A 25,408-nucleotide genomic window follows, 5' to 3' on the forward strand; every position below is an offset into this window, starting at 1 on the left:
CCAAGGATACCATTTTATTTGTAGTAACTCCATCTTTAAATGATGAACATTCCAAATACTCTTTTTTTGGTCCTACTAAGTTTTAAACCTTTTTCCTCCAGAGCTTGTCTCCATTGTTCCAGTTTTTGTTCTAAGTCTCTTTCACTATTTTCTGTTAATTAATCACTACATCATCAGCATACATTAGGCACCATGGAATGCTACCCTGTAGTTTCGTTGCTATCTTGTCCAAAACTAATGAGAATAAATAAGGATTAAGCACCGAGCCTTGGTACAATCTTACTTTCACCTGAAATTTATCAGTCTCTTCCACACTTGTCCTAACACTTATCGTTACTCCCTCATACATATCTCTCACAATCTTTACATATTCACCAGGGACTCCTTTCTTATTGAGTGCCCACCACAGAATCTCTCGAGGAACTCTATCATATGATTTCTCAAGATCAATGAATACCATATGAGCGTCGGTCTCTTTATTCCTGTATTTTTCCATCAGTTGCCTTACAATGAAAATTGCATCTGTTGTTGATCTGCCCTGCATAAAGCCAAATTGATTATGGGATATTTCGGTTTCTTCACGTATCCGTCTATCAATTACTCTCTCTCAGATTTTCATGGTGTGTCTAAGTAGTTTTATAGCCCTGTAGTTTGTACATTGTTGTATGTCTCCCTTGTTTTTGTAGACAGGTACTAATATACTGCTTCTCCATTCGTCTGGCATTTGTCCAAGAGTCCATTTGTCCATTTGTTACAGCTGATTACGAAAGGTAAAATCGCAGGCAAAAGGGGTCCTGGTAGACTACAGATATCCTGGCTGAAAATCATTCGCGACTGGACCGGGTTAAACACACAGACGCTTTTAAGAAATGCAGAAGATAGAGACGAGTTTGAAATGGTTATAGCCAACCTTTATTAGTGGAGACGGCACTAGAAGAAGAAGAAGCAGAACTTCAATGCCAACTGCCAGCTCTCGGAAAAGCTTTGAAACCCCTTTTACCTTTTCTATTTTGTAACAAAAGACACTCGCTATGACCAACCTACTTACCAAGATGTAAATTACATACTACAATTGAGAAAGCACGTGGTGGATTCCAACGTGTAACAATTAGCCATGCCAAAGCTAGAGTACCGCCAATAAACTGAAGGGTTGTCCGAAATATGGTGGAAAACTAGATAAATTACATGACTAAAATGCATTATAAATTAGAAAAAATTCAATTATAACAATATACAGAGAGAGTCTGTAAAGTGGAATAAATTCAATATCTCAAATACTAATTGTTTTTTTGGAAAATGCTCAGACCCGTCGATTAGTATTTCAAATTGTCCTTTTTGACATTCAATAAAAATCTATACAGGGTGTCCCAATTTAGAGATATGACGTCATCGTCGATTTTCTTAAATGGCAACACTGTCATTTTGATAGCTAATTTGATAGGGTTTGTAAAGTTATACATAACTGCATAATATCAAATTTTTATTCTCTACCATTTACAAGATAATAGAAAATAACAAAGTTATATCTGTAATTTGGAATATATTCAATAATTAAAATACTAACTGTTTTTTTGAAAAATGCTCAGACCCGTCGATTAGTATATCAAATTGTCCTTTTTGACATATAATAATAATGTATACAGGGTGTCCCAATTTAGAGATATGACGTCATCGTTGATTTTCTTAAATGGCAACACTGTCATTTTGATAGCTATTTTGATAGGGTGTGTAAAGTTATACACAACTGCAAAATTTCAAATTTGTATTCTCTACCATTTAGATGATAATAAAAAATAACAAAGTTATGAAAAAGAAGTAATCAACTAATAATTGAATTTAATTATTTCAATAAATTAAGCAAAAACTCATAATGTTGCCCTCAATGATTGTCAAATTGTCAATGGGCAACGTTATGAGCATTTGCTTAATTGAAATAAATAAATTCAATTATTATTTGATTACTTCTTGTTCTTCATAACTTTGTTATTTTTTATTATCTTGTAAATGGTAGGGAATAAAATTTTGAAATTTTTCAGATGTGTATAACTTTACACACGCTATCAAAATAGCTATCAAAATGATAGTGTTGCCATTTAAGAAAATCAACGATGACGTCATATCTCTAAATTGGGACACCCTGTATACATTATTATTATATGTCAAAAATGACAATTTGATATACTAATCGACGGGTGTGAGCATTTTTCAAAAAAACAGTTAGTATTTTAATTATTGAATATATTCCAAATTACAGATATAACTTTGTTATTTTCTATTATCTTGTAAATGGTAGAGAATAAAAATTTGATATTTTGCAGTTATGTATAACTTTACAAACCCTATCAAATTAGCTATCAAAATGACAGTGTTGCCATTTAAGAAAATCGACGATGACGTCATATCTCTAAATTGGGACACCCTGTATAGATTTTTATTGAATGTCAAAAAGGACAATTTGAAATACCAATCGACGGGTCTGAGCATTTTCCAAAAAAACAATTAGTATTTGAGATATTGAATTTATTCCACTTTACAGACTCTCTCTGTATGTAGAGCCCCTGTATATCTACGTTCCTTGTCAATCATATAAAATTCTTATTTGAAAGTGAAACACAACTTTTTGAAGTGATCTAGGTATCTAGGTACCTTTCACTGAATAAGCGACAGTAACGTAGAAAGTAAACGATACTTTTTTATAGAAATTAGGAACAAAACCATATGGATAACCCATAGAAATTCATTTTTAATTATTATAGTGGTCCACTTATTAGTTTTTTTATACCATAAAAAGACGCATCCTGCAAAAGGCTATTAGCAACAGAAGAAGGTATAAATAACAAAGGTAAATAACTACAGATTATAGAAAATGTTTATGGGTTTTAGATAAATCTTTAACTTATTATCATTGGAACACTTTTGATCTCTCACAAATAATTCTGCTAGAGAGTTCGAGATATGTCTTTATTGATTATAGTAAACTACTTATTAGGGTTTACTAATCACAGCGAAGTATTTCTAGTTAGGGAGAAACCATTTTAATAGATGTATACCTAATTGAAGTTAGTCTTTTTGTACTAATAGAAAACTAAATTTGAAGAAAGTTAATTTTTGTGTAAAAAACATCATCTTCTGCTGTTGTTGAGGTCGATGACATCAAAATTATTTATGGAGTCACTAAATGATCGCATGTAATAATGTCATTTCTAAATTACACTTATTCTTTTAATTAAAGAATTTTGAAGTCTAAATTGAACTTATGCTAGATTATACACATTATTATGTAAGTATATTAAGTTCAATGTTATACCAAGCTATATTACCATTGATCTCACAATGTTTATATTTCATTGATGTACTATTGATCTCATATTTATATTTCATTGTTGTGTTTGCTCATTTTAACAAATTATTTCACATCACTCTACCCTTTCATCTCCATCCGGTTGTACAATTAATGCATGTAAGTACATATAAAATTATTAATATAATTTCAGATTTGTATGGAATGTATGTTTTAGGTTGTTGGTTTAAGGTAGATTAGAGAGGGAAATGACGATACAGACAATACTATAAGTTTATAAAAAAATCTTATGAAGTTATTGTTTGTTCAATGTTCACCAGCGTTTCCATCAAACACATATGCCGGTTTCACACGAGGTTTAACTGTTTTTAGTGGATTAACGGATTATCGTATTGTATTGGAAAGATGTGTTGCCATCGAAAGCTAACACAAGAGAGAATGTTTATCTTTTGGCAGGCAACACAAGAGGGTTATATGCACTTTTGTTGTCTTTGTGGGTCAACAGAGAAGAGTAAATGTTTGTTCACGTATTGAGATGGAATCCAGAGAAAGGCTCGCGTATTTTGCCTTCAATCGAAGAAGACATTGAAGAAAAATTGTCGCTAGGCGTGGTCGACCCAAGAGACATATCTTTTCAGTTCACAAAATGCCTTAACATAATGTCTATACATAGGTAGCGAGTGAGGTGGAGTCAGTAGTAGAATATTAGTAAGTGTTGTAATTATGAATTCTTGTACAGGAAAAAGAAGAAGAAGAAGTACTAACATTCTGATAATACGAAATTACTGACTATGGATCTGCAGTCAATCAAAATCAAGTCGTGCTAATTGGCTCTGCCCAAACTATTTTTCAGGAAAAAATATATACTGCTCGTTCTGAACCTTAGTCAATTGACCTATAGATTATCTGATTTATGAGAAATCGGCCAGTAGAAAGATCATTTTTGTCCAAATGTTTGGTATAAAGGAACAAGTCACATAAGGACTAATAAAAAAAGCATCATCATCAAGTACCGCTACAACCCTGATTGGGTCTTGGCTGACTGTACAACTTTCTTCCAATTTGTTCGGTCTTCCATCAACCTAGGGTCAAATGAAATGTTGATTTTCCGGAGATCTGCTTGGATGTTATCTTTCCATTGCATTTTGGGACGTCTGAGTGGTATTTTGCCTGTAGGAATCTCCTCCCATACCTGTCTTACAAGTCTCTCGTTATGAAGTCTGTGCACGTGGCCTGCCCATCTTAGTCGCTGTGATTTAATTTCTTGTACAATATCGGCGTCATTGTAGAGTGCTTTTAATTCGATATTGGTTCTGATCCTATACTGGTTTGTGGTGAGGTCCGAAAATTTTTCTTATAGTTTTCGCTCAAAACGTCTTTTTGCTTTTCTTCGTTTGCTTTGGTCATGGTCCACGTTTCGCATCCATATATCAGTATATGTAGGTCTGACGATGAATTCATAGATTTTGATCTTTGAACTTCTTGTAAGATTTTTTGATTTTATAAGCTTATCCAGTGCGAATAGACAACTACTTGCGGATTGGATTCTGTCTTTTATTTCTTCAGTAACATCGTTGTCAGCTATGATTACGGCCCCCAGATACTTAAAACGTTGTACTCTTTCAAAATTGAAGGTGTTGACAGTCACATTTTGTCCTATCCTGTCTTTTCATGTTGTTCTATTTATACACACATATTTCGTCTTCTCTTCATTAATCTTCAGCCCTACTTCACTTGTTGCTCCTTCCACCTTGTTGAAAATGTCTTTTATGGATAGGATGGAGTCTCCAACGAGATCAATGTCATCTGCATATGCTGGTAATAGCTTGTTACCTTAAACCGATAGCAATTCTGTTTTTATTTGTGCCGACCTCATGGTTTTCTCTAATACAAGGTTAAAAAGTAGTGAATATTTGAGTCACCATGTTTGAGTCCACTGAGTTCAAAGCTGCCAGACAGTTTATTATTTACACGTACTTTAGATATTCCAGCCTTCATTCGGTGATCCGAATGAGTTTCTTTGGTATTGAGAACTCCGCCATGGCATTCCATACTTGGCCTCTTTCTACGCTATATGCCTGTCGAAAGTATATGAAGATATTGTGTATGGGTCTGTTATAATACTCCCATACCTTTTCTAGAAGCTGTCTCAGCGTGAATAGTTGATGTTGATCTATTTGATATTGTTTAAAAAAATACCAATGGACGAAATGCAGGAAAATTATCTTTGTTTTTTTTCTAGGATAACTAATAGCTAAAGCTAGATGTTAAGCCTATAATTAGATATAATAAAATCAGCCGTGTCATTACAAAATGATAATAAAAACCTGCTACACGTTTATGATCTAGTTAATACGGTTTGATTCCTTTTAACACCAGCAATGATAATTTATATACTCGCGTATTATACAATAAAAGAACCTCGAACTTTATTGACCTTGGCCTTGCTTAATACTCATTCACTTTCTGGTAATAGCCAATCTTTTGTATAATGTGTAATGTATATGGAGATTAACACATCAGAATGAGAATGTACCGCTATCTTGTTATCTGGTTCTGGTTTGATAAAATTTATGTTAATTGTTAATTTAGTTGGTGATTAAAAGTTTATATAAAAATATAATCACGTGAGAAATCCTGTAAAGTTGGCTAATATTTGATGTCAACTTAGTTCTTGCAGAACTTGATCTAGTAAATGTTGAGGATACCTAACTAAAACAGAATGAGGTTTGTTAAAAAAACGTCTTGTTCTTTTCTTCTTCATTTTGTACAGACATGACTGTTTGTTTTTCAATGTGCCTCCAATAATTGGTCGTTCTATCGTCTTCCTATTGGGGAACCGTCTCTCGCCGTCCTTACTATTCTATTTGTTGTCATTCGGCTTATGTGGTAATTCCATTCTACTCTTCTGTTTCTTACCCAGTTCTGAATGTTCTCCATCTTGCCTTTCCTTCGTATATATATGTACTTCTAGCTATGTCAAATAGTGTCTCTGTTTCTAGCATTCTTGTTCTCCTCTCTTTGTCAAGTCATGTTTCTACCGCGTATGTCATTATTGGTCTGGTCACTATTTTGTAAATTCTGCCTCTCATTTCTTTTCCGATATTTTTATTTCTCCATATTGTTTCATTCAGGCAATTTGCGGCTCTGTTTGCTCTATTCACTTGATCTTCTACTGTTGTTTCGAGATTTCCATAGCTAGGTAGTATGGTGCCCAGATATTTAAACTCCACTTGTTCTATTATCTGATCCTCATTTACACCTTATTGGGTTTACCGTTATAGCCACGCGTTTTGTCTTTATTAGGGCAATTAACATGTTAAATTTTCTAAGGGTTAAATAAAATGGGTCACATATAAACTGTAAATCATCTTCACTTTTGGAGATTAGTATTGCATCGTCTGCATAACAGATTAGTTAAAATTGTTTTTCTTCCATATGGTATCCGCTTTTAGTTCTTACTGTTTTTATTATTTCATCCATAAACAGGTTGAATATAAGGACTCAAGGAATCAACCTGTCTTATTTGGGTCAGTTACTTCTAATTTTACTTTATTCTCGCTAGAAACTACATATCAATAGTTGTACCATTCCTGCATCACGGTTTGCCCTCGATGAGTGCAATCTCATCATTCTCATCAGCGCCACCTCTTTAAAATATATGGCTATATATCTAGAGGGGTGATGCCAATGAGCAACTCCATTGCTGTAGTTGGTGTTGTTCTCATGGCACCTGTAATATTTAGACAAGCCATCTGCTGAACGTCGTTTACTTTGTTGATCGCTGTTGCCTGTAGCAATTTTAATAGTCAAGCAATAAGTCCGTAAGTTAACATTGGCCTAATGACAGTTCGGAAGATTCAAGCGAGCACGCTGGGAGAAAGATCCCCAGGTACATCCGACCGTTCGCCGACACTGTTCAGTGGCAATATGCTCTACTATTTAAATAAAAAAATTATTATAATTATTATAGAGTGGACACCATGGACATACAAACGAAAGAGAGGGAGACCACAGATGAGATGGGTAGATGACCTAAAACACCAAGCCGGCTCAAAATGGATGCACATGGCTCAGGATAGATAAACTTGGAGGAGCAAAGGGAAGGCCTATGCCCAATATTGGATGTTTCAAGGCTGATAAATAGATTTAAGTGGGAGTTCCATGTTAACTTCCTGTCAAGAGTAATACCAACGTATTTCACCTCTTCAGAGAAGTTTAGACTGCAGTTTAGAATTCTTGGGGGTATTAAGCCCGTAATCCTTCTTTTTCTGGTGAAGAGGACCATCTCTTCATTACTTCAGCTATGTCGTTTGAGTAGGGTATTGTGTAGAAACTGTTCCTGCTGAGATGATCAACCAGGGTGTCTAGAACTATGTTCCAGAGGAGTGGTAATGGCACCACCCCTCTGTGGACATCCCCTCGTAACAGTAACTCTAACCGAAACATCTCCATTTATGCTTATTGCTCTATTGGAGAGCAGGGGTACTGAAAATCCATTTGCTCACGGCTTGGGGTTATTAACCAGAACTTGATCCCTTATGTACCTCTCTCATAGCCCTTCCATAGCAAGAGAAACGATGTTAGGCTAATTGGCTGAGGCAAGCCCAGAGCACGACTTAAGGACGGAAGGTGAAACGGATGACTCACGGGTATCGAGTACGAAATTGGAAAACCGAAAATTCTAATCTCAATTTCATCATTTAATTTACATTTGGTGGTCAGTTTACAAAAGTTGTAAGTCGTCAGAGCTGGTGGAGTCCATAAATAGTTGGGAAAAGCCAAAGTCAGGTTCAAGAATTCTTTTATAGTATTTTTGTATATGTGTTAAAGCATTTTAAAATAAAAACAAGATAAAAAATTATTTATTTTACTAAATCAATACAATCGCGTTTGCAAATTAATATAGAAAAGACATTATATAATTTTATCAAAGTTCAGTGAACTAATTATTATTTACAGAACATGACATAGATTTAGTATAAAAATACACTTTGATAACCATTTAGAGCAAACAATACAGTGGCTTCTTCTTCTTTCAAAGTCAACACTTTTTACAAACATAAGTCTGTTTAGCAAGCCATTTAAAATGTATAATATGATGTTCAAAATTCTAGTACCTTGTCTATATTTGTGTCAAAAATGTCTTAAATACATTATAATTCAAAATATTGAAGTGATTAACTATTCATCATCATCATCATCATCATCATCATCATCATCATCATGGCATCTACACTCCTAACGGAGTGATTGCCTCCCTCTTTGGGCTCTTCTGATTCATTTGTCGCGCTGAATCAGTTCACATTGACATTTTGGTTTTACAATTGGTTGTGTGACTTGGCATCTTCCTGTTTTTGGTTATCGTTACCCATTCTCTAACTCCTATCTTCTTAATGTCCTCGACTATCCGGTTCTCCCATCTGGTTTTGGGTCTTTCTCGTGGTCTGCCTGATACAGGTCTCCATTTGGTAATTTTCTTGATAACGGCTTCTGGATTTCTCCTTTCTATATGTCCCATCCATCTGAGTCTCTATGCCTTGATAAATTCTCTCACTTCATGAGTTTTCTAAATTCATTATTACCTAACTTTAGTGGGCCTGCTATCCTCCCGATTATTTTCCTTTCTAGGATCCTCACTTTTTCTTCTTTCTGTGTCAGACACATTAGGCACTACATTAGGCACCTACTTCAGCACCATATGTGATAACTGGTCTTATTACATTGACGGGTAAAATCACTATAATGTAATTAATAGTAGTCCAGTGCGCATCTGTTTTGAGATGGACGTTGAGAGGTGGCTCATATTTTCTTGCAGAAATTGCTTGGAATAAATAACTCATATAATAATAATTGAGTTATCCTCCCACTCAAAAGGGCCCGGAACATTGTTTAAAGAATCAAAATGTCAAAAAATGAAGGAAAAGTTCGATTATTTTCTTCGTTTGTTGATTATAACTTTAAAAGTATTCATTTACGAGAAAAGTTGTACTAACATAAAAGTTGCGTAATTAAATTTCCTACAATATAGGATTGGTTAAAGATTTTAAAAATTGTCGGACTTGTTGTAAAATAGCAATAATTGCTAAAAAAAACATAAAAAAAAACAAGTATTAGCATTTTACGTTTTTCAACCATTTATGCTACACTTAGGACCTTTATATTTTACTCAGAAAAACTTTGATATAGTGAAACAATAGTTTAAATTTCATTAAGATCGGTTCAACAGATTATGCAATCCAGCTTTAAAAAAAATCATTTTTCCAAAATGTAGCACTGAAAATAAAGCAGATAGCAAGTTGAATTTTCTTTTTTGCATATGGAAGAATACCGTAACTTTCATTTGAAATTTGCAAAATTAAAATCGGTTAACTACCACGGCGTCGAGAATTTTTTTAAATAAACATTAATTTTTGGTGCTACGCGCAGGACAGCGGTGTTCGATTCACACAAGTTGATTTCCACCTAAATTTCTTCCAATCTTTATCTAATATATTATTTTCTTGCTCTATATTTTGTTGTAATTTAATATTTTAATTCCACAAAAATCAAACTAATTTTATTATTGTTTGTGAAATATTGTTTTATCAATCGCATATGTTTAACAATAATAAACTTTTATTCTTTAAGTTAAAATATATGATCAAAGAAAGTTTTTGCTAAAGAAAGTGTTATTTCAACGGACAGAGTATATGTTTTTATTTTGCAATAAACAAATTTATTTATTTATATCGAAATGTACTAAAAATTAAAATTTATCAATCATTAACAAAGGTCATTGGAATGCCCAATCAGAGCAGACGTATCTGCTGTCCTGCACTTAGCACCAAAAATTAATGTTTAGTTAAAAATATTCTGGACACCGTGGTAGTTAACCGATTTTAATTTTGTAAATTGCAAATGAAAGGTACAGTATTCTTCTACTTACAAGTAAAAAAAATTCAACTTGCTGTCTGCTTTATTTTCAGTCCTGCAACATTAAAAAAAATGATTTTTTTTTGCGAAAGCTGGATTGCAAAATATATTAAAGCGATCTTAATGAAATTTACAGTATTGTTTTATTATATCAAAAAGTTTTTCTGGGTGAAATATGAAGGTCCTAAATTTAGCACAAATGGTTGAAAAACGTAAAATGCGAATACTTTTTTTTATGGGTTTCTCGCAATTATTGCTATTTTGCAACAAGGGTGACAATATTTAAAATTGTTAACTAATCCTATATTGTAGGAAATTTAATTACGCAACTTTTGTCAGAGTAACTTTTCTTGGAAATACATACTTTTAAAGTTATAATCAAAAAACGAAGAAAAAAATCGAATTTTTCCTTCATTTTTTGACATTTTGATTATTTAAACAATGTTCTGGACCTATTTGTTCCGGACTAAAAAAATATAAGTCACCTCTTAAGGTGATACAGTAGCGATCAACAGGTAGCCAAAACGCGTTCCAAGATTGCGGCTGTAATTTTGAATATTTTTTCGAGATATTTGGTACACGTATTCGTAATATAATAAGGAATGGCGGTACAGAGCCCAATTTGAAAAATATATTAATATGTGGAAATTACTCTGTAATTAAATACAATATTAAAAAAACGAGCCTGTACCGCCATTAAGAAGAACAAAAAAATACACTTTCTTCAAATAAACTTTTTTATCCGATGCCTAGATTTTGTGTCATTTTGGAACTACTAATGAAATAAAAAATTTTAGTAGTTCCAAAATGACACAAAATCTAGGCATCGGATAAAAAAGTTTATTTGAAGAAAGTGTATTTTTTTGTTCTTCTTAATGGCGGTACAGGCTCGTTTTTTAATATTGTATTTAATTACAGAGTAATTTCCACATATTAATATATTTTTCAAATTGGGCTATGTACCGCCATTCTTTATTATATTACGAATACGTGTGCCAAATATCTCGAAAAAATATTCAAAATTACAGCCGCAATCTTGGAACGCGTTTTCGCTACCTGTTGATCGCTACTGTTTCCTCTTAACTTAACATCCAAAATTTGGATGTTAAAAATGTACATTAAGGGCCGGTACTTTATGTCCCGGTTAAACCTCGGTTAGCTAACCGGGGTTTAATCGGGACAGAAAAGTACCTCATAGGGCCTCTTGCATTGTAATAAAAGCAATTATAATTATTATTATAATTATTTATGAATATAATAATAAGTATAATTGCGTTTATGTCTATGTTATGCATATATTTCTGTCCCGATTAAACCCCGGTTAACTAACCGGCTGTTAACGGAGACATAAAGTACCGGGCCTTAATGTACTAATATTTTTACAGATGCGCGAATCTCTAGAATCTCTTTATACTAAGTTACTACTAGTAGCGCAACCAGTAATACAATGTGTAAGAAATCTCTAGCGAACTTCCTTTAAATCCAGCCAAAAAATTATGATGGCATATTTGATTAGAAAATCTACAGTCTTGGCTCTCTACAAACTGTTGCTAAAGGTTTAAATTCTTCTTCTTTTGGTGCCTATTCATTTCGAATATAGGCGATCATTCTGGCTATTTTATTAACTGATGCTTTAAATAGATTAGTTGTTGTTGTGGAGAACCATTTCCTCAGGTCCTTTATTTTATCAATTCTCTGAAGGTGTAAATAAGACGGTTATGATGAGAGAAATCATGTTATAGATTAGATAATAAATGGTTTACTAAATAAACATTCAAAAACATTTAGTTCGTATACTATCAAAAAAGTAATATAAATTATGGAGAAGTGACACTGTCATCTGCTCTAAGTTGGTTAGTATGCATATCGTCATAAGCAATAGTGAACACACTTTTCTTCTGAGCTATTGGTGGTTTAGTTAAAGCAATACCAGAGTCATTATCTTCCTCGGGTTTTTTGGGGGGTTGATTTGGAGCCGCAAAATACGGTCCTTCGAATCTGTATTCAGAATGTTGAAGAAGGGGATGATCAGGACCAACAGAATTCTTCTTATTGTCTACTTTTTTATTTTTACTGGACTCGGTGTCCATTAGTAGTCTTGAACTAACTGCTGGTTTGGTACCGGAATTTTTGGAATCTTTGGCTTCTTTCTTAGCTTCTTTCTTTCTTCCTTCTTGTACTTCTTTGTTTTTTGATTTGGTTTCATCGGATTTCTTGTACCAATCCATATATCTAGGTCCACCGTTTATTTTTCTAGCAGACGATTTGGATTTTTTGCTTCCTGAAATTTGTGAAAGATCCATCTGGCTTCTTGATTTCAGTTTAGAAGGTCTAAAACAAAAATATATTTTTAAAATTTTTCAAAATTAATAACAAATGAAATTTTACCAAAAACAGAACCTTTAACGATGTCATAAGACAATAAAAGAAAGAAAGTAACTCTTTAGTACTTTGACATCTACCAATAGTTTATATAATATAAAGAAAAATAAAAAAAAACACGTTTTTAGACGGTTTTTCGCAACTAACTCCAAAATTAAGTATTTTATCGAAAAAATATTCTTAGGAAAAATATAACGTATACAAAATTTAAAAAAATGGTGCATGTCTGAAGTATGTAGACCCAGTATAAACAGAGCTGGAGCTAATGAAAAGTATATTCTTATTCGACAAATTCCAAATCAAATAATTCAACGTAAATAACCAAAAAATGAAGACTTTTCGGTGGAAACTGATCACAACTTTTTTAAAGTGTTAAAAAAGTTTAACTTTTGCTTTTTTTTAAACAAGTTTCAAGCAGGTATCAAAATTAAGCAAGTAAAGCTTAAAATAATTTTGATTCCTTTTTTTGGCAAAAAATCTTGAAAATTTATGAAAATCTTGAAAAAACTTATATATTATTTATATGATTTGTAAGTTTTACCGGTTCACATTGCTTATATTTCAAAACATTGGGATTTAAAGTAAAACAAATTTTTTGAAATTTTGAAAAAAATGTATTTTTTTTTCAAAATAACTTAAAAATTATTAGTGATGCCAAAAATCTTGAAGAGTAAAAAAATGTAGGTTTTGCTTTTCTGAATATCTCAGATTTTTTTTTGGGAGATAAAAATTGGTTAGGATATGACTGTTCAAAATTTGCATACTCTGGATAGAGAATTTTTCATTTATTAAAAATTAATAAATGAAAATAGTTTCTATCCCTGTGGGATCGGTGCTCACCGGAGAGACCGCAGATGTTCGGATACAATTAGTGTCTCTTTGCAAAAACAATGACGAGTTTGCTAAGTAACAAGACATTTACTCAACACACACACTACACATTACACTAGGTACCTGATTGGAAAAATCCACTGTACCATGCCAATGGCCATTAGTTGTCAAAGCATTAAGCTAAATAAAAAAAAATGGATACACTCTTGATTAGTGAATTTGTTCAAGCCCTTTCTACTACAGCCCTTTTATAAATAAGCACTTTATATCGATAAACCTTACAGAGCATATAAATAATACATAAGTAAAGTAGCTTGTGAAGCGGTAAGGATTAATTTCATTTGGGATGTTAATGAAGGGGTTATTTTCACCAGTTTTTTACCCAAAAAATTGGATCTACTTTATTCTGAGTTTTTCTTCCTTACTTTTTTTGCTAGATTTTTTTTAACAAGTAAACCTAATGGTTTTTTAACATTCAAACCAGTTATGATGAATTTTCCATGAAAAGTGCTTCATTTTTTTATTATTTTACGTTGAAATATTCGATTTGGAATTTGACGAATAAGAACCTACTTTTCTTTAGCTTCTACTGGGTCTACAGATTGCACACATACACCATTTTTTCAATTTTTTAAAAGCTATGTTTTTGCTAAGAATATTTTTTTCGATAAAATACTTTTTTAATTGTTTTACGACAAATCAAAAGATAGAAGACAAATAAAAAAACTCAGTTTGATTGGAAATCATAAATTCTCTTTTTTTTTTGTCTGAGTTAGCCCTATTTGATTTTTTTTAAATTTTATTTTTTTTTAATTACTGCTTAAATAATTCAATATTAATTAATGCATTTGAGTGGGATGCGGGCCCCATCAAGTGCCCGGGCCATAGGCGGCAGATTAATCCGGCATTGCCTGTTCCCCACTTTATTTAAAATATATGTACCTCAAAAGTGCTTTAAAAAGATGGAAACAAAAATGTAAAACAATGGGGATACCACTCACCAATACTATGGTATATAAGTACATATATGCCCAACTTAGCAGACACTTAAGTAATAATGGCTCAAGATTATGACGATTTAAACTATATGGCCCGAAAATTAATTGAAGAGTATATGGAGTAGGTATAGAAGTGATTAAGAAGAAAACCGAATACTTGTGCATTGAAGGACAACAAAAATATCTAAAATTAGACGACATGGCCACGATAAGGCACTGCTCTGACTACAAATATCTAGGTATCAATATTTCGCACGATGGAACATTAGACAAAGCCATAACAGAGAGAAATACGTCAGGTAGAAAAGACATCACAATGTTAAGGGCTATTTTATGGGACCAATCCATCAGCAAAGAAAATAAAAAGAAGATTTATGAGACTATAGTGAAAGGTATGACTTTATATAGCTGTGTGAGACATTGTCACCAAAAGAAAGAACATTGGTAACGCTGACAGAAGCATGAGCAGCATGAAGATATACAAGAGAAAAGATTACCAACGAACGCATTAGAGAAATAATGGGAATCAAACGAACAATCACGGATGACTTAACAACAAAACAACTTATGCGGTTCGAACATATACAAAGAGAAAACAAGGTAGACCAAGAAACAGTTGGAGAGAAGGAATGGACAAAGAGGTTAGAGAGAGAAACATAGAAGAGGATCTATGAAACAACCAGACGAAGTGGCGATTGGAAGAACTGGCATGTAGTAGTAATGTTTTTCTTTTGATATTAATTTAATTTCATTTTTTTATTAAAAAAATTTAATTCATTTAAACTTCTATAAAAATGTAAATACCTACATAAAACAGTATACCCATAAAATAATTTAATAAAAAAAGTTACCTTATTGAACTATCTGACGATTTCCTTCGATTTCTGGAAGATATTGCTCTTAAATCTATCTCCGAATGGTATCTTTGTTTACTAGAATCTGTGCTTGCCTTCTCATCCGATTTTCCACTAATCTCAAGACTATCATCAGAAAATATGTCTTTCTTTAATAGATATTTCAATCTTTCTTTTTTCCTGTGGTATTCCCCACTATCACTATCAAAACTCTGTTCTAAGGACGCTAGCAATTCTTCTAAGACTTCTTTTTTTAGTTCTGACTTGGAAGAATAGGTATCGATTGACATCGTTTCACTTGGAGCTCGCTTTTGCCTTACTTCACTAACTCTACTCTCTATATATCTATCAATTTCCTTATGAGGATGTTCTATTTCTAATTCTACTTCTTCTTGTATTGGTGTTTTAATTTTTCTTTTGATATGCGTCTTGCGACCGTTCCTTCTTTTTGCTCTAGCTTTGATAATGGCTAGCTCATCTTCTTCGTCACTGTACTCGCTTTGGTCGTTATCAGAACGGATTTCTCTCTTTGGGGGTTTGAGCAGTTCTGGTTCTGTCTGTGTTCCTGCATCTTGATCTGTTTGGGTACCTGCTGGTAAGGACTGGGTTTCCAGACGTAGATCTCTTTCTCTATCCAGAAGAATTTGGCGCAGCAATGCGTTTTGTTGGCGAAGGGATGCTTCTAACAGTTCATGCTCACTTTGAGCTCTAACTGCATTTGGCAGAAGAACCTAGAAATATATTTTCATTTAATAATAGCGTCGTCCTAATTAGCAAAACTCGTAACTCCAAAACGACAAATTGTTCAGGAGACGCAAAAATTTGAATTTGGAATAAATTTTGCGATTCTGTCAAAATTAATCGAACATTTTAAAATAAAATAATATACATGATTGTGGAGAATCATTTTTTAAATTTTCTAAAATTTTGTGGAGTTACGAGGTTTGTCCCAATTAAACCAATATTAATTTGGAGTTACGAGGTTAAAAGCACACAAGAATTATAAACATAATTGGAGTTACGTGGTTTTCTGAAGTCAAAAGCTGATACGGAGTTATAAGGTTTACTTTTTCGCTTATATTTAATTTCTACATTTAGATGGAGTTACAGGATTTGGTCAAAAGACAGATAAATTAATTTACAAACAGATGGCGCATGTATTCACAAATTGAGTAAAAATGGAGTTACGAGTTTTGCTAATTAGGGTGACGATAGACAATAACAGTTTGGTTTCAGAAACAACATTGGAATAAGAGAAGAATTATTCAGTTTGCAGGTTATGATTCAAAGATGTAGGGATATAGAAGAACCGGTATATATGTGTTTTACCGACTTCGAAAAGGCCTATGGCAAACTCACCCACGGAAAACTGATAAGTGTCTTGCAACAGGTGGGAATTGATGACCAAGGCCTCCGTATTATCAAAAATTTGTATTGCAAAGACGACAGAAGCAGTGTAAATATGACTTGGAGTGAGGCAAGGATGTATTTTATTGCCTCTACCTTTTAATATCTACTCGGATTTTTTTTAAACAAGCCTTAGATGCAGATGTCAACAATCTCATATACGCAGACGATACGGTACTAATTGCTTCCAATGAAAATGAATTGCAAAGACATGCAAAACATGTGATGAATATGGGCTAAAACTTAATTCTACTAAGGAAAAACTTATGTTTGTCAGCAAAACGATACAACCAATGAATATCCGACAGTGTGGAATAAAGTTTAGAAAGACTGCACAATATTAAGTATTTGGGCTCCAACGTTAACCATAACTGGGATATAAATTAAGAAATAAAAATGCACATAAGAAAATCCAAAGCAATAAACTGAAGAAAATTCTTATTAATAGAGATATTACGTTAAACCTTAAAATCAGATTAATACACAGGGCATATCACATAATACAGGGCAAGATCACCGAAAGAAGGACAACTTGACTCCGAAATCTCAGAGAGTTTAAAACAGAACTTCTGGTTGCAACTCTAAAACCGAAAGTCTTATATGTCCAATGTTGCACCTTTACTATCATATTTGGGTTATAGGCTCTTTCATTAGATACCTTATTTGTCATTAAAGTCTCTCGGACAGACAGACAAGGATAATTCAAGATTTTCACATTTTTTCAAAATGGGTGGACACAAAAAGGAATTCCGAGAACGAGATAATTGGATGAACGTGGAAGACGACCTGAGAACTATGAATGTAAGACAATAGAGGGGAAAGTAAGACAATAGAGGAGAAAACTATGAATGTAAGATAAGGGAGTTCTGAATGGAAGGATATACCCAGACAGGCAAAGACCAATCCAGAGTTATAATGCCAAAAAATATGAAAAAAAAATTTTTTAAGAAACGAAAGACTAAAATTAAAAATACTATAAAAAAATCAACTAAAAAGCAAAAAATAAAAAAAAATTGAAAAAATCTAAAACATCCGTCAAAGAAAAGCGTGGCGCGTGTTCATCGAATAAACGGTTTTCGCCCCATGCTTTTCTTTAACGAATTTGTTAGATTTTTTCAATTTTTTTTATTTTTTGGTTTTTGGTTGATTTTTTTATAGTATTTTTAATTTTAGTCACTCGTAACTAAAGAAAAGCGTTTCTTAAATTTTTTTTTTTTCATATTTTTTTATTTTTTACTTTCTAGCCTTACACTTTTCAAACATAAAATATATCGTCATGTATAAAACATACGATGTACTAACATGAAAAGTAACCGGGATCGGCAAAAAAATTAACGTAAAAAGTGAAATTATGTATTGTTTATATCATTAGCTATACAATCCGTAAAAGTTTCAAGTTTTTACATTGTATAAAACAAGAGAATTTAAGCGTTTTCCATTAAAATCGTTTTTTTTTATTTAAACAATTAATAAACATGAAAAAAAATTTTATTGACTATTCGTGTATTGTTCCCGCGAATGCATATGTCTGCAAATTTTCATTCATTTGCATTGAAGAAAAGGCAGTCAAATTAACGTCTAAAGATTTCACGCAAACTATTGAACTAAATAAAAGCTTCTAATAATTAATGAAGAAAAAGAAGATCAAATTATAGTATGTATACTAAAGAATTTTATATTTTTTGTACAATTTTGTCAAACGTGTAAAAAACTGTATATTTACCTGAGACCTTAGATCTGCTTGCTGCTGCTCAATATAGCGTCGCATTAGAATATCCTTTCCCGTATCCGAAGCCATATACTGTTGTTCTGTAGCCATATTCATTCCCCTCTGAGGCTCACCTCCTCTTGTTATCAGTCTTAAAATATCAGCGTTGCCTTCCCGTATATAATATTGGTCTCTTAAAGGTTCATGTTGAACTTCACTTTGTCTCTGCATTGCTGCTCTTTTTACTCCACCTTGATCTGATCCTCTGTCAACCTTAAAAAGACAATAAAGTAGTCCCAATTTATGTAATTATCTTAACATGGCATGTAAGATGTACATAAGTACAAATCATCATCAACATCAACCTGTACGCATCTACTGCTGGAAATAGGTCTTTTTCAGATCTATCTGTCTTAATGATTTCTCTCATCCGTTTGATTTTTCTGCAACATTAGAACTCAATAGAAAGTTGCTGGCAATAAAAACTGACAAACTATGCCTCACTGGATAAGGTCATATCTACATAGAGGGTTAAATAACGAAAGCACGTATTTGATGCGTCAGATTAAAGTCAAAATTAAAACCGCCACAACTTTGAATCTCGACCACATAATGGCTTGCTTAAACGCTTAAAATTTAGGTTTTATTATATATTTTAATAATTCGTTGAGTTCTAATATTGCAGAAGAATCAAACAGATGAGAGAAATAATTAACGACGGCATATGTTGGCTTACTTATGAAGTAAACTACCTTCACCTAAATGTTTAGACAATATTAAACTCTTTTTCTTTTTCAATGTCACTTACCTCGTGCCTTCTTAAAGATTCTGCTTCAACATCTTGATCAGGCGTCCACGCTTCTTTCCTACCAAACCATTCTGCTACTTGCACCGACTTACTATCTCTACCTTCTCCTGCACCAATTATACGAACCTTTTCTATTTTTTCAACACTTGGAGTTTCTTTCCTGTTCCTGTAAAAGGTATAGTAGTGGTACAAGGGACAAGGCCTACATAAACAGCAGATCAACATAATTAGAATGGCAAGTAAGAGAAGGACTATGAACAGGATAAGAAGCCACGTAAGGTTTGTGCTGCTACTTTCTTGTATTTTAATAATTTCACGTTCTTTTTCTTTTTCTACTTCTTTTACTCGATGTTCCTCAACTTTCTGATTTATAATTTTGGTAATTTCGTCTAGATCGACAACAGATCCCTTAGAAAATGTTACAGTTGCTTCTACAACGCTCCTAAAAATAAACTCATATGTACCTACAGTTTCAAGTTTATAATAAAAAAAAAAATACAGAAATGTCATATATCCAGTCCCACAAAAGGGATTTCTCAAACATATAGACAAAATCAGCCAACTGATTTGCGATATCTAATGAAAGGTCGTACGAAGCTGGTTTTCTTAAATATAGCATGATGGTACGACGATACTTTAGTGATAAGCAGATATAAAATTTCAATTGTATATAACGCGCTATAAGAAGTAGTCATTTCTGTCTCAAGTGCCACATGCCGTTATTTATTGTCTTTCGATTGTATGTATAATAATATATGTATAATATGATAATATAATGTATAATCATTGTATAATGTATAATTATATATGATTGTATGTATAATAATAATGTATGTAAGATATGTATGTATAATAAAAATAAATTAGAGAAAGCCAGTAAAAATTAGAGGGTGTCTGAAAAAATTTGAGGGTGTCAGAAGAAATTGAAGGGTGCCAGAAAAATAGGGTAGAGTCAGAAAAAAAATAGGAAGGGCCAGAAAAACATAGAGGAAGTCAGAAAAAATTGGAGGGAGATACGATAAAATAGAAGGAAGTAAACAAATTTAGTGCAGTGACTGTAAGGGCTAATTGATTGTACCCTCATCGCATGGCAACGGCTAAAATCACTAGTAAATAACGAACACAAAATAACACGAATAAGAACACAAAATATGAATCGCAACCATTTGAAATAACGCAAGAAGTTAGTAGACATGGAGGTAGTTTAATGCCAACTAATTGAAGTCGAGATAGAAAAATTAAGCAAACAAACAGACACAAATACCTGGAAACAGTAATAAATAATAGAGGAAGCATCAATGACAATCTCAATAATAGAGTAGACAGTATAGGAAAACTATTCCAGGCTCTGAACAGAGAATTATTCGACAATAAAGAAATATCAAGGAAAACGAAGATGACAATATATAGGCCAACATTGACATAAGAAACAGAAAACTGGATCTTAAACAGAAGACACCAAAGCAGGATACAAGCAGTAGAGATGAAATACCTCAGAATAACTATAGAGGCGAAAAGAATAGACAGACTCAAAAATGTAGAAATAAGAAACAGACATAAAATCAAACCAACTTACAATCTTATTTCACACAATAAAGGAGAAAAAATTAGCATGGTTCGGTCATTTAACACGAGCAGACAGTAGAAGGGGAATGCCGGTTCTGCTACCAAGATATAGAAATCAATGTGTTAGAGAGAGAAGTACCTTCCCAATGAGTAAGAGTGAGATAGATGCTGACGTCACAAGTAATCTTCCATAATGGAATCTACCATAGTTATTTTCCGCTAGATGACACCAATCCGCCATTTTTATTCCATTTCAGTATTTTTAGATGGCGGCATAGCCAAAACGGCACTAAAGCATATCTCCGTTGTTATTGGTCCGATCGTGACATGTGAGGTATCATAGGAAAGGGGAGGGGCTAACGAATACGTTAACATAAAAACAAAGATGGCGGCATAGCTAAAACGGCACTAAAGCATATCTCCGTTGTTATTGGTCCGACGTGTGAGGTATTGGAAAGGGGTGTGTTGGATCGTGACGTACAAATGGATCGGTGGAAAGGGGCACGTTGCATATACTATATTTTATCTACGACCATAACATAATATGTTATTTAAACCAATCACGTGCAGAAATCTAAGCATTACGAGTTGTATACTATATTTTATCTACGACCGTAACATATTCGGCATTTTTATTCAAATTCGCCATTTTTATTCAAATTCACCATTTTTAACCCAATTTTCCTTGACATTACGTCGAAGAAATCTACCATAGTTTACCTATTAGCCGCTGAATGACGCCATTTTTAGTCAATTTTTATTCAAATTCGCCATTTTTATCCAATTTTCCTTGACATTACGTCGAAGAAATCTACCATAATTCAGCTATTATCCGATAGTTGGCGCTATACATCTCGTTAGCATTGGTCTGATTGGAGATTGTGGTACGTTAAAGGTGTGGGTAGTAACGAATATATTCATCGATATGAAAAAGAACTTCGACTGAGTTGACAAAGACAAAAAAAAATCTAGAAGGAAGATATTTAATAGAAAAAGATTGCAAATTTTCAAAGCAAAAGTCTTTTAGAGTAATTCGATTGAGAAAATTATATATACACAAGTAAAAAGAGAGGCATAGACAATAAAAGTTGTAGGTATGTAGTACCTAATGACAAAGACAAAAAAAATCTAGAAGGAAGATATGTAATAGAAAAAGATTGCAATTTTTCAAAGCAAAAGTCTTTTAGAGTAATTCGATTGAGAAAATTATATATACACAAGTAAAAAGAGAGGCATAGACAATAAAAGTTGTAGGTATGTAGTACCTAAACGGCTTAACGTAGAGAGGCATATATTTTATCTACGACCGTAACATAATTTATGTGTAAGCGATGGTGACATCTCATTAGCATTGGTCTGATTGGAGATTGTGGTACGTTAAAGGTGTGGGGAGTATCGAATATGTTATTTAATCCATAAACTAACCGTTACGAGCTGCATACTATATTTTATCTACGGCCATAACATTTGGTGCCACCAATTCGCCATTTTTATTCCAATTCACCATTTTTATTCCATTTCAGTATTTTTAGTTAAACTCGCTATTTTTATTCCAATTTGTCCTGATACAGATATTACGTTGAAGGAATCTACCATAATTCGTTCTAAATGTGATCTCAAAATCCCATACATAAAACAAATTGAATTCATCGATATGAAAAAGAACTTCGACTGAGTGCATTATAAATGACAAAGACAAAAAAAATCTAGAAGGAAGATATTTAATAGAAAAAGATAGCAAATTTTCAAAGCAAAAGTCTTTTAGAGTAATTCGATTGAGAAAATTATATATACACAAGTAAAAAGAGAGGTATAGACAATAAAAGTTGTAGGCATGTAGTACCTAAACGGATTAACGTAGAGAGGCATAGACGTAAGGAGAGACGTGGACAATAAAAGTTGTAGACATGCCTAAATGGCGTAACGTAGAGAGGCATAGACAATAAAAGTTGTAGGTATGTAGTGCCCAACGGTATGGGCGCACAAAAAAATTTCCTAGATCTACTGACAAACTGGGCATTTCGCAACATCTAGCAACAGCGCCTCCCATAAGAGTCTGTGTATTAGAGTTAGATAGAAAATCAATTTTTCCCCAGATGCTGGGGGAAATTAAAAAAAAATTTAAGGTCCATTCTGCTCATTTTTGTCTCGTTTTGTGGTGGAGGCCCGACTTTTACGTCACGATTGGACCAATAAAACAGAAGATATAACTAATGCCCTTTTGGCTGTATCCTGAAAATACGTAACTAATGCCCCTGATAACGTATAAGATATAATAGAAGCAGTATTTTGATATGTCCAATCCATCCCTCTCTGAGAGATATGCGAGGTATCATGTGATTTAACAAATTGAATAATATAGAAAAAATAAACATAACATCATGCCATAAAGACATTAGATACAAATGATTTAACCACCAGACACAGAAAAATCAAATAGAGCAGAATGTTAAAAAGGAGTTCTGTATCTTCGGTCCTCTTGGTGCAATAGGGACATACGAATTCTCAAATGATACGATTTAACCAATAGAGTTCAGTGACAGAAAAATAAAATACATCATGTCAAAAGGGTCTTAGATACGTATTTTCCGTCCAATCGTAACTTACAGTACCTCAACCAATAAAATACAATGGCATAAAAATCAAATACATCAGCATGTCAAAAAGGCTTTAGTATTTTCTTTTCTACTGAGAAACATCCAAATCTTTCGTAAAATATTATACACGGGCGTTCTTTCTATATGTCCAAACTAGTAAACCTCTTATTTTTAACACGCAACTCTCAATATTTACATTATTTCTTCCTAGAAAATATCAGTGTATCAAAATGGAATACAAATATATGCAAACCACCAATTGCTAAATCTATCATTATATCGCTAATACCTAAAATACATATCAGATAAATTCTTTCGCTAAGTCCAAACCACCGATATTTCTCACATTATTTTCAAACCAGATTTAGAGTTCTAGTCAAGCATAAAAATCAAATACATCAGCATGTCAAAAGGGTTTTAGTATTTTCGTTTCTATTAAGAAACATCCAAACTTTTCGTATACTATCGTGTTGTATACTTTTGTACACTATTGGTTTTTATAATTTGTTTAAATTTTTTTAATAAATGTAGCAATAACTTCGAAATTATGGCATTTAGTTGTAGGGAAAATAACATGAAAAATAATCAGTATTTCTTTAGGACTTCAAAACTCAAATAACGACTTCTTGTCCTATTAGAAATACGGAATTGGATTTCCAGAAAAACGGAAAATCTGACAACAATGTAATTGTCACTATAATATAGACCGCCTCAGAAAATTAATACCCATCAAAATCTATAAAAATCTTGCAAGCCGTTTCCGAGATAATTGAGTGTTTCCATACATAAAACTCACTCTGTATGCAAACCAGATTTAGAGTTCTAGTCAGACATAAAAATCAAATACATCAGCATGTCAAAAGGGCTTTATTATTTTCGTTTTTACTGAGAAACATCCAAATCTTTCGTACTCTATTATACACAGGCGTTCTTTCATTATGTCCAAACTAGTAAACCTCTTATTTTTACCATGCAACTCTCAATATTTACATTATCTCTCCCTAGGTGCAAAATGTCAGTATATGAAGCATAAATATATGCAAGCCACTAATTGCTAAATCTATCATTATATCGATAATACCTACAATACATATCAGATAAATTCTTTCGCTAAGTCCAAACCACCGATATTTCTCATATTATTTTCAAACCAGATTTAGAGTTCTAATCAGTTGGAGAATACAAATTTTTGTTATAAAGTACGTTTTAAATGTGATCTCAAATAAAATCCCATGCATAAAACAAATTGAATTCATCGATATGAAAAAGAACTTCGACTTAGTGCAATATAAATGACAAAGACAAAAAATATATCTAAAAGGAAGATATCTAATAGAAATAGGTCGCAAATTTTCAAAGCAAAAGTCTTTTAGTATAATTAGAGTAATCCGATTGAGAAAATTACTTATTATGGGTATACACAAGTTAATAATAAGCAAAAAATCGAACTTCTATTGATCCAATCAAAAAAATCAAATACATTTGTACTATGAGAATGATCTCCGAAAGGGAAATCGATAGGTCAAAATAAACTAATTTTAAAGTAAAAATGTGGCTTATTCACAATAAAAATAATAAATAATAAATTTTCTTGCGCTCCTTATTGTTTTACGAAAGATACAAAAAAAACACGAAAAATACACGATACGTAGGTAGAAAATAATGTCATTATTAATTATGACTTAATCATTCTTTCGAATGTTTTTAGTACGCATGACTCTAAGAATTTACCCTGGTATGATTCTGGTTTCGAAGGATCTTTGGACGGTTTTAAAATAATTCGAACTAGGTTTCGAAGGATCTTTGGACGGTTTTAAAATAATTCGAACTAAATATATTCTTACCAACCATCTGGAAACTTAAGGTGTGTGTCGATATAATTCTTTATTTGTACTAACGCCATTACTACAATCGGAAATTTTCTTAATCATTCTATAAGTACAGTATTTTAATTGCATTTTAAACAGGTTTCTAATTCACTTATGGAAAAATTAGAATTAGAATCAGAATCAGATTAGAACTTTCATATTGTGATACATTT

The 25,408-nt window shown here is 32.7% G+C and overlaps 1 protein-coding gene across 1 annotated transcript in view; it reads right to left on the bottom strand.

The window, feature by feature from the left end:
- Positions 1–11,139: 11,139 nt before the first annotated feature.
- LOC114338191 (cadherin-86C) overlaps positions 11,140–25,408 on the bottom strand; it is a 56,084-nt gene continuing 41,815 nt past the window's right edge. The window contains exons 6-9 of the mRNA XM_028288781.2: positions 19,205–19,646; positions 18,412–18,669; positions 15,279–16,012; positions 11,140–12,547 (exon numbers count right to left, since the gene is read on the bottom strand). Coding sequence (XP_028144582.2) covers positions 12,034–12,547; positions 15,279–16,012; positions 18,412–18,669; positions 19,205–19,646 — 1,948 coding nt within the window. The 3' untranslated portion in view covers positions 11,140–12,033. The remainder of the gene's footprint in view (positions 12,548–15,278; positions 16,013–18,411; positions 18,670–19,204; positions 19,647–25,408) is intronic.

Source organism: Diabrotica virgifera, chromosome 6 (genome assembly GCF_917563875.1).
Source record: "Diabrotica virgifera virgifera chromosome 6, PGI_DIABVI_V3a".
NCBI lineage: Eukaryota > Metazoa > Arthropoda > Insecta > Coleoptera > Chrysomelidae > Diabrotica > Diabrotica virgifera.